At 36.8% G+C, this 11,045-nt stretch overlaps 2 protein-coding genes across 2 annotated transcripts; both read right to left on the bottom strand.

Annotated features, from left to right (window-relative positions):
• Window positions 1-3,454: 3,454 nt before the first annotated feature.
• Window positions 3,455-4,712, bottom strand: LOC123703035 (craniofacial development protein 2-like). The gene is made up of 2 exons (XM_045650905.1): window positions 3,537-4,712; window positions 3,455-3,472 (listed from the first exon to the last, which is right to left on the bottom strand). Exons 1-2 carry the CDS (start codon window positions 4,710-4,712, stop codon window positions 3,455-3,457), a joined length of 1,194 nt encoding a protein of 397 aa, XP_045506861.1.
• A 758-nt stretch (window positions 4,713-5,470) lies between these two features.
• Window positions 5,471-10,746, bottom strand: LOC123703034. Its single transcript, XM_045650903.1, has 7 exons — window positions 10,461-10,746; window positions 9,880-10,027; window positions 9,178-9,237; window positions 8,615-8,702; window positions 7,479-7,601; window positions 6,631-6,795; window positions 5,471-5,620 (listed from the first exon to the last, which is right to left on the bottom strand). Exons 1-7 carry the CDS (start codon window positions 10,744-10,746, stop codon window positions 5,471-5,473), a joined length of 1,020 nt encoding a protein of 339 aa, XP_045506859.1.
• Between the last annotated feature and the right edge of the window lie 299 nt (window positions 10,747-11,045).

Here is an 11,045-nt window from a genome sequence, read left to right as displayed (position 1 = left end):
ATCTATCCATTCCATAGGGACACGGGACTTCACTTTTTTTATAACGCACTTTTTAAACATGTCTGTACAAAAATTTAGATTATATTTCTTCCATTAAAACAATACTATACTTATTTCAATATACCTGAATTAATTGATCCCCATTTAATTTACATAATAATATCTCAACTACACTATAGTTATAATAAAGCAAGACAATATCATGCATAAATCGCAAACTAAATTTTAACCTCACCACTAGCTATGAACACATTGATTATCATAAATAAACTCGCTCGCTATCTGAATTTCTAATTCATTCCACACACGTTTTCAATTTTCACAATTTTCAACGTGTAGAACGCTAGACTTTCAAATAAGTAAAGATGTAAGTGTACTTTTTATCAAAGAATACATGACTGTGTTTTATGAGAGATTGTTGAATAATGAAAGCATTTAAACTTTTAGATATTATGTATTATCCCATACAAAAACAAATAAATATTATCTCATTTGAATGCCACATAAAATTATATAAAATATATAGTGAGTTGTGTATTTTATAAATTTTAAACAATCGCAAAGCTATCTACTTGTTGAACTACTTATTTTGATATAAATTTATAAAGAATAGAAAAAACTACTTATTTTGATCTTAATCTCTATATATATAAAATTCTCGAGTCCCAATTTTAGTTACCATACTCCTCCGAAACGGCTGAACCGCTACCGATTCTAATGAAATTTTGTATGCCTATTGGGTTTATCTGAAAATCGGTCAATATCTATTTTTCATACCCCTAATTGCCAAGAGTACGGCAGAATAACGTTTGCTGGACAGCTAGTAATCCATATACTTAAATATATAAACTTATAAATATTCAATTATATAATATACCGTAAACATACCACAAAGCACAACAAAAACGCAATAACCCACAATACATTTGATTTGCCGAAATGGCAGCGGCGTTCAGAATTCAATTTCCCTGCACATATTTCATGGGAAACTTACAATTTCATCCAACTTTTACGTTTCTCAGATTTATTAACTTCGCCCGGAGCTGTCACTGTTTCGTAGATGTCGATATATGAGTAAATAAACTGATATTATAAAGGAATGGTTGTTTGTTTGTGCCGATTGAATTCCAATATATTAAATAACAAATATACTTTTTAACTTACTGAGTTAGGAGCTTATGTAGTAACATAAGCTTCACCCTTTCTTCATCATTCACATTATTTTCTAACGGGTCAAGAGAAGGTAACAAAAAAAGTGGCTAGTAGTTATTTATATTGTGCAAGTAATAGCAGAAAATGATCTTCCCATTCTTATTTTAAATGTAATGAATGGATCTCCAAAATATAATGTAGAATTAAGCAATTTTAATTTACATAATTTTAATGATTATTATGCAAAATTATAAATGTAATTGTAATTATATAATTATATGGATTTTGGTATCTGAAATAAAGATCTATTTATTTATTATATTTAAATAGCTATTGTTAGAAATCTATTGAATAAAAGCAAAGTGACCTTATAAAGCTGAAGTTCCGCCCTATTATAAATATGTATATTTTGGATTATAAAAAACATCTTCTGGCCTTCAGTTATTTTTAGATAATAATCCAATATTCTTGGCTCAAAAATCAAAGTTGTACTCTTTAGGAACGCCCTTGGGCTTATTCCTAAAGCGTGGGTTTTGAAAAGGAGTGAGAATGAATACAAATAAATGTTTTAAAACAAAAATAAAAGTTATTATTTTGCTATTTTACACATAACTTCCAATATTGCATTTATTTATAAGCTTAAACAGTTATATTATATAATAGTGAGCACCAGCTAAAGGACAATTTAGATATTATTGTTACTATTAAATTACATAATATTAATCTAAATAAACCAAAGAAGCTAAACATCAATATCGTCGTCGTCGTCGTCGTCGTCAGCCATTGGACGTCCACTGTTGGACATAGGCCTCCCCCAAAGACTTCCAGAACGGCCGATCACCAGCGGCCTGCATCCAGCGGCTCCCCGCCACCTTGATCAGGTCGTCTGTCCATCTAGTTTGAGGCCGTCCTACGCTGCGTCGTCCTGTACGTGGTCTCCATTCAAGAACCTTTCTGCCCCAACGGCCATCGGTTCTACGGGCTATGTGCCCAGCCCAGCTCCACTTCAACTTGCTAATCCGGTGGGCTATGTCGGTGACTTTAGTTCTTTTGCGGATCTCCTCATTTCTGATTCGATCACGCAATGAAACCCCGAGCATAGCCCTTTCCATAGCTCGTTGAGCGACGCGGAGCTTGTGCACAATGCCTGCGGTTAGGGACCACGTCTCAGATCCGTAGGTCAACACTGGCAACACACATTGCTCGAAGACTTTTGTCTTCAGGCACTGCGGGATCTTGGACGAAAAGATGTTGTATAGTTTCCCGAACGCTGCCCATCCGAGTCGGATTCGACGATTGACCTCTTTCCCGAAATTGGACTTACCTAATTGGACAGTTTGTCCCAGGTAAATATACTCGTCAACGATTTCGAGAACAGAGTTTCCAACTGAAACCGGAGTGGGCACAACATGGACATTCGACATGATTTTCGTCTTGTCCATGTTCATGCTAAGGCCCACTTGTTGTGAAACTCTGTAGAGGTCACCGAGCATTGTATTGAGGTCCTCCAGGGACTCCGCCATGACTACGATATCGTCGGCAAATCGAAGGTGAGTGATGTACTCGCCATTAACATTGATGCCAAATCCTTGCCAGTCCAGGAGCTTGAAGACATCTTCCAAAGCAGCGGTAAAAAGTTTTGGAGATATGACGTCTCCTTGTCTGACGCCGCGCTGCAGAGGAATTGCCTTCGTGCAATGCTCCTGAACCCGGACTGACATAGTGGCGTTATCATACAAGCTTCTCAACACTTCGACATACCGATAGTCAATGCGGCAACGCTGGAGAGACTTCAATACGGCCCAAGTCTCAATCGAATCAAAGGCTTTTTCATAGTCCACAAACGCTAAGCATAATGGCAGATTATACTCCTCCGTCTTCTGTATAATCTGCCGCAGCGTATGAATGTGGTCCATGGTGCTAAAGCCTCTTCGGAAACCGGCTTGTTCGGGGGGCTGGAAGTCATCTAGCCTGCGTTCGAGACGATTCGTGATGACTCTCGAGAACAGCTTATAAACGTGGCTCAGCAGTGATATTGGCCTGTAGTTCTTCAACTGGGTTTTGTCTCCCTTTTTGAAGAAAAGGACAACCATACTGCTGCTCCACGCTTGTGGCGCTGTGCCCTCGAGTAAGGTGGAAGTGAATAACCTCTGTAGCACTCTGAGGATTGGTTTGCCACCCGCTCTCAGAAGCTCAGAGGTGATTCCATCCTCACCCGGCGCCTTGTTGTTCTTAAGCTGTTTGAGAGCCATCCTAATCTCGTACAGGCTGATGTCCGGGATATCTTCGGTGTAATGTCGGGTTAGTCGGGCTCTAGGACCTTTCGCCGGACTCGCAACAGGCTCAGCAACGGAGGTGTAAAGGTGTCCATAAAACTTCTCGACCTCTCCTATTAGCTCCGGTTGAGACGAAACAATTTTGCCACTTTCCGTCTTCAGCTTAGTCAGCCGGCTTTGCCCAATAGATCCATCTCTTGCGAACACTTTTGAGCCTTTATTTCGCTGTATCGCTTCTTCAATATTTTTCGTATTGAAGGAGCGGATATCGTGTCGCAAGGACTTAGTAATTCGTCTATTGAGCTGCCTATATGACTTCGCATCATCGGAAGTATTCAGTAGCAAAGAGCGTCGCTCTGCCAGGAGCTTGAGGGTATGGTCGGAAAGTTTTTGTGATTGATTCTTACGGGGAATCTTGCAGTGATGCAACCCTACCGTACGAATCGTTTCGATAAGCCTGTTGTTCAGATCGTCCACAGATACGTCATCGCCTAGGCAAGCGAAGCGATTTTGGAGCTCGAGTTGAAAGCTTTCGGGGTTCTGAATCTGGGTGCGGAACGGTCGAAGAGTTGACTTCATCAAGCGAGACCTTTCGAGTTTTACATCTATATTCAATGTGCCTCTTACCATACGGTGATCGCTGCCGGTTTTCACCCTGTTGATCACAGAAACATCATTGAATATATGTCTCTTTGTTGTCATGATAAAGTCAATCTCATTCCTCGTTTTACCGTCGGGGCTTATCCAGGTCCACTTCCTATGCGGAGATTTCTGGAAAAAGGAATTCATCATAAAGAGTCCTTCTCTTTCCAGAAACTCAGCGAGCCTCTGACCCCTCGGGTTGCGCTGCCCAAATCCAAATTGCCCCACTCTCAACTCATCATCGCCTCTTTTGCCCAGTTTCGCGTTGAAATCCCCCATCACAACATTGAAATGTGTTTTCGAGGTGTGTATGGCTCTACTGATGTCCTCATACATTACCTCCACATCTTCATCGGAGTGTGTCGAGGTCGGCGCGTAGACCTGAATGACCTTCAAAGAATATCTATCTGATATTTTGAGGATCAGGTACGCTACCCTGCTCGACACACTTTCGATGGCTAGGATGTTGTTGATGAGGGGTCTGCGAACGATAAACCCTATTCCACCTTGGGCTTTTTGGTCGCCCTCCCGGTAGAAGAATAAATTACCAGACGTCAGGGTTACCGTGTCCTCCCCCTCTCTTCGGACATCAATATATAAATAATAATCAGTTAGAAGTACTGCCGTAAGAAATGAAAACATATAGGTAACTTAACTAGCTGCGCCCCGCGGTTTCACCCGCTTTATTTTATAATATATAACGTGGTGATATTAGCTTTTCTAGATAAACATTAAACACGCTATCTAACACTGAAAGAATTTTTCAAATGGGACCAGTAGTTCCTGAGATTAGCGCGTTCAAACAAACATACTCTTCAGCTTCATAATATTATAAGTATAGGTTCGTATTGAAATTTGGAAAGTGACGCAAACCCAAGATTTTCTACCAAAAATTACTCAACACACCTAAAAGTGTTCAGTTCAAAAACTTATAGAAAAACCCACGTTTCGTTTAACAATAGAAAAATTTGAATGCAGTATAATTTCAGTTGACCTCTAGGCATGCACGTGACTTCCTCTCGAAACCGGGATAAACCCGGTCAAAAAGGATTTTGACAAAGTGGAAAATTATTGTGCCGACTTATGAAGGATTGCTTGCTTTACTAAACTTTCTAGCGCGGCAATAATAGCGAATAGAGCACATTATTATTATTATTTCAGTAGATAATCTTTTATATTAACATTGTATGCTATATTCTTATAGTAAAAAAATGATATAGCTTAAAGATGATTCACTAGATAACCAGAAAAATAAAATATTTTCATAAATTATTTTGTTAATAGAATGTAAATAAACAACTCTTCCTTTTCAACTCATTATATTAACAATATGATTTATCAAAATTTATATAAAAAATATCACATAAATGATTAAAAAAAAAATCCGTGTTTCAACTCGTTCAGTCTTCAGTCCCAAAAATAACTTCGAATATTTTAATGAAAACGTCAACAGGAGCCGTATATAGCAGGAATGCAGTATACACAACTTCATTTTCTCCCATAACTATCTTCCCTCCACCGATGATTAATTGCAACTCTAATATGAACATCTATAAAGAATTATCTACGTTAATTATATGAACATAGATAATATACACACATACTATATAGGCGGCACTGAATTAAAATTAATTGATTTAAAACGTAAAGGATTTGTATAATTTTTATTTTTTATTTTTTTTTTAATTAAATAAGGTTGCTAATTAAATAGCACCTTATACAAATTACAATCTAGCCTACAAGACTAATAAGTAATTTTATGTTAACCTAAATTTCTAAATAACTTATTCTAAGAGAGTGTCCATTGTCACTTGCTTAGTGTCTGTTATGGGGAAGTAAGTCACTTTGCTCGTGTGCTTTGCTAATTTGTATAATTGATATGATAATAACTTAAGCCAGACGGTCTCTTAAGTAGGGACTAAAAAATTAACCGACTTGGTATTACATGGATTTCACAACTTTTTAATTTAGACACACTGAGTTGCGAGACTTGGATTTTTACCGTTTTTTTAAATGAAGAAAGAAGGGATAGAATTTAATGGTACGTTCAGATGCGTGGCAAGCAGCCTGGCAAGCAGCCTGGCAAGCAGCCTGGCCAGCAGCCCGGCAAGCAACCCGTGCGCATACGGTACAAACAAACAAACACGGGCGCATGCACAAACAACATGTTAACATGCTTGTGCCCGTGCTTGTGCTCGTGGGATGTCACTTTGAACGCAAGCGTCTGATCCACCGTAATGGTAAACATTACTGAAACAGTTCACTACTTTGGGCTTTCATATACCATTTGTATTCATGTCTACATTTTTGTTTACAAACTGCAATGATGAGAAGTATTATAAACGAACTGCGCTTCGCGGTTTCACCCGCGTGGCTCCGCTCCTGTTAGTCTAAGCGTAGTGATAAATAGCCTTCCCCGATAAATGGGAAAATGCTATGAAATGAATGAAATGCTATCTAACACCGAAAAAAAATTTCAAATCAGATGAGTAGTTCCTGAGATTAGCGCGTTTAAAAAAACAAACTCTTCAGCTTTATAATATTAGTATAAAAGACTTACTATTGCATGTAGTACAGTACCCACGGGCAGCAACGTCCAGGAAATCGAGTTCAATGGTATTTCTTTTAATGGGTCATTGTTTTTTAATGCATGCATCACAATACAGGTCGCAGCAAATGCTGTTATTATACCGATCACGTAAAGATACCACGCTCTGAAGTTAAACTGAAAATTAGAAGAATATTAAATAATTATTAAAAATGTATTTAATTGTACCTGTAATCTATATATTATATATTATTACAGGTACTACTAATACATTTTTAATTTTATTAGGGAAATTAATCTACAATTTCGTGCGATCGCGCAACCCACCGATTTTAATGAAATTTTTGTGTATTGGTATTCGGCAGCTTTGGAAATGACCTGTTTTTATATTTCTCAAATTTATATTACCTAATTTTTGAATCGCTTCTGCCCTTATTATGAGGAATTTGACGCTTCGATGCGCTTATCGTCTCTACGCTAGTAGGTATGAATTGACGCATAATTGTACCATTCACTACAGTGTCAGAAGACAGTTTCTACAGAGAAAAACCGGCAAGAAACTCTTTTAGACTTACATCAATTTTACATCTTAATTTTACACAATATTTACATATATCATGATAATTACGCTAAAGAACTAAGTTATAGATTATAATATACGAGCTGTGCCTCACGGTTTTATCCGCATTGCTCCGCTCCTGTTGGGTGATGATTATATATAGAATTTTATTAATCGGACCAGTAGTTCCTAAGATTAGCGCGTTTAAACAAACAAACAAACTGTTCAGTTTTTAACCGATTTCAAAAAAGGAGGAGGTTATCAATTCGGCCGGTATATTTTGTAATATATTTACACTCACCTGAGTAAAAGAGAGCGCTATGCACACAGCCACCACAGTGAGGATTGATATGGAAACATACAAAGGGACCAGGGTTATATGCCTGCAGGTATATGCGAATGTTAGGAAACAAGCACCAACGACCTGAAACATTGTATTCTGTCACTACATAATGATATTATTATACACTAGCGGTCCGCCCCCGCTTCGCCTGTGGTATATATTTCGCATTAAAAGGTAGCCTATGTTCTTTCTCAGGGTCTATAGATTGTCTGTGCCAAATTTCATCAAAATCGGTCCTGTAGTTTATTCGTGAAAACCATCCATACATACATACAAACCTTTCCTCTTTATAATATTAGTATAGAATATAGATAAAGGCCTCACATAATACAGTTTGGTGCAAAGCATTATTTATTTTATTTATTTATACTTTACTAGTGGTCCGCCCCGGCTTCGACCGTGGTACATATTTCGCAATAAAAGGTAGCCTATGTCCTTTCTCGGGTATCAAAATATATCCATACCAAATTTCATGCAAATTGGTTCAGTAGTTTAGGCGTGATTGAGTAACAGACAGACAGACAGACAGAGTTACTTTCGCATTTATAATATTAGTATGGATTGCTCTTAGATAAATATTAACATAATCTAATTACAAAGTAAAACAAATGGCGGTCTTATCGCTAAATTGCGATTTCTTGCAGACAACCGGATTCGGAAGGAAATTAGAGAGGAATAGGGCAGAGTATAAATATATGATTCACGCTAGATACGGTCTAGCAGATCCAGAGACGGACCATCCTGGAGGCAGGAAACAAATAAAACAATATCCATTCACATTTCAACGACGTGCTTAGCCCTGGCTCCGGCCGTGCCACGGTCAGGCATGAATCCATACTAATATTATAAATGCGAAAGTAACTCTGTCTGTCTGTCTATTACTCAATCACGCCTTAACTACTGAACCAATTTGCATGAAATTTGTAGAGATATTTTGATACCCGAGAAAGGACATAGGATAGGTTTTATCTCGGAAATCCCACGGGAACGGGAACTATGCGGGTTTTTCTTTGACTGCGCGGGCGATGCCGTGGGTGGAAAGCTAGTCACTTATAATTGTAAAAAAAAAAATAAGAAAAATAAATAATATTTACCGCCATGGCTAAAAATAAATAATGAAAAGGAACCCGTGTAAAACAATCGCTGCAGAACATAATACAGTTTGGTGGTACGAGGAGTAGTCTGGAATCAATCAATACTTGAGAATCTTGTAACAAGAAACAAGACCCGCTGTTTTTATTTCAATTAGTAGAAATAATAATAAATAAAATAATTTAATATTGAAAAGGCAGACGTCCATAGTCCCCATAGACCCAACCTACCGATCCACTGAACACCTCCTTCCATAACCCAGATTTTTAATTCCCATATTTTACAATAGTCCTGCATCGGCCGCGGACTGCCCAGGGCTGTATCTCTATAGTGCAGTCATGGGCAGGCTGCGGCTGGTGTCCCACAACACATTAAAATTCTCTAAAGGGCCTCTGCGTGTTGGACCTGTGTCCCCACGTAACCCTCCCAAAAGACCGGGTACCTTCCTTCTGGTGGTACCCGTGTATTATGGAGAGAAATAAAATAATAATCGTAGTTAGAAAAAAAGAAAAATTCTTCCTTAGTAAATTGATATTATCTTAAAACAATTCAGTTATACACTTACAGTCCAATAAAGAAATACAGGTAAAAGTCTAATTCTATAAGTGGTTCCCGCAAATAGTTTCTGAAAAAAAAAGTAAAAAGTTGATTTATACAAATATATACAGGTATTCAATAAACTTTTATAGATTTAGTAGTTTTGCTCTATTCTCTACACTATTATGCCCATAATTTAAATATTTATTACCCACTAGATTTCCGCCCGCGGCTTCGCCCGCGTTTGCAAAGGAAAACCCGCATAGTTCCCGTTCCCGTGGGATTTCCGGGATAAAAACTATCCTATGTGTTAAATCAAGTTACCCTCTATATGTGTGCTAAATTTCATTGTAATCGGTTCAGTAGTTTTTACGTGAAAGAGTAACAAACATCCATACATCCATACATCCATACAAACTTTCGCCTTTATAATATATATATTAGATTGAAGTACTGAAATCAACTTGATCCACAACTATCTATCAAAAGGTTGTCAATAATATCTATATGTATCAATATGTAAAAATATCAAATTTAATATTAATTGAAATTAATACCCTATTTCGTGGAAGTAATGTTCAAAGTCGATTGTTTAGCTCTTTAGAAAACTCTGCCGCGTTATACGCGTAGGCACAGTTAAGCTTCGGACAGTTATTGAGCGTGATTATGAATCTATATTGAATTTAAAAATTTAATGTAATAAAAATGGTAACCAATAAAAAGTACTAACGAATTGATTATATATAACAAATAACCAATATTTAAACAGAGTAAAACAGCCACGATTATTAGGGGGTATTTTAAATAATCATTTCTATCTGATTCGTAATAGAACCGTGAACCTCTCTCGTCGTAATCACTACCGTAGCTACCAAATCCTGAAACCAAGATAAATTACAGAAAGGAGCCCAATAAATATAGTCACGTCAATAAAACAAACCGGTACGAAGCAAGCTATTATACCCATTAAAAATAAACAGTTTACAGCAATATTGTTAAATATTTTTAACTAGCTGTGCCCTACGGTTTCACCCGCATTGCTCCGTCCTGTTGGTCTTAGGGTGATAATATCGAAATAATTTTTCAAATCGGACCAGTAGTTCCTGAGATTAGCGCGTTCAAATTAAAAAAAACACATACAAACAAACAAACTCTTCAGCTTTATAATATTAGTATAGGTACTTAATACGTTTGAAGGTTTGATAATAAAATGGGCAATATTCCTAACCTTGCCAATTTAACTAAATTATAAATATATTGGAAGCACAGATTACAATTTACAATACGTATCAAATTTTGTAATAGATTTACCTGTACCAAATTGCACCCAAGTTATCTGTTGACGTTGCTTTTCTCCCTTTAATTTCTTACCACTATCCTTATCACGTACACCCTTTTTAACCGCTTTTTCTACTTTTTCTTCATCACCATTTACTTCCTCAAACTGTTCTTCTTTAAGATCTTCATCATTTTCAACATCTTTACTTGTAATAGGTTTGCTTTCTTTTGGTTTATCAGTTTCATGATATTTTTCGTTCTCTAATATATTGACTGTAAATTCACTCTGCCTTATTTCAGCAACTGCTTTTAAATTCATTAGGTGTTATTTAATCAGTATACATCAGGAATATAATTATTATTTGTTACATCAAATTGGAAGTAAAATTGACAAATAATATAGATTCTCTGAGTTTGATTATTCTGCCAATACGATGAATTGACATCTTTTTTATTAACATATTGTCGATGCGTTCCTATTATTATTATTTTATATTATTTTACACCTGTATTACTTTGTTATACATCACAACATCTTATACTTTTATCAGCATACATAAGCTGTATAAAAATACAGATATAATTTGTTTTACAATAAGCCTTCAACCTATTTAAGTG

This window comes from Colias croceus, chromosome 25 (assembly GCF_905220415.1).
Source record: "Colias croceus chromosome 25, ilColCroc2.1".
NCBI lineage: Eukaryota > Metazoa > Arthropoda > Insecta > Lepidoptera > Pieridae > Colias > Colias croceus.
The sequence above is the reverse complement of the archived record's forward strand: the minus strand, read 5'-3'. Positions and strand labels throughout refer to the sequence as shown.

Bases quoted from the DNA above. Each gene is read 5' to 3' on its own strand.
- LOC123703035 (XM_045650905.1), bottom strand. From the start codon at position 4,712: ATGTTTTCATTTCTTACGGCAGTACTTCTAACTGATTATTATTTATAT.
- LOC123703034 (XM_045650903.1), bottom strand. From the start codon at position 10,746: ATGAATTTAAAAGCAGTTGCTGAAATAAGGCAGAGTGAATTTACAGTC. The intron at 9,238-9,879 runs GTTAGTACTTTT...TTTTTTTTTCAG, and splicing joins TTGTTATATATAATCAATTC to AAACTATTTGCGGGAACCAC. The intron at 6,796-7,478 runs GTGAGTGTAAAT...TCTAATTTTCAG, and splicing joins TAGCGCTCTCTTTTACTCAG to TTTAACTTCAGAGCGTGGTA.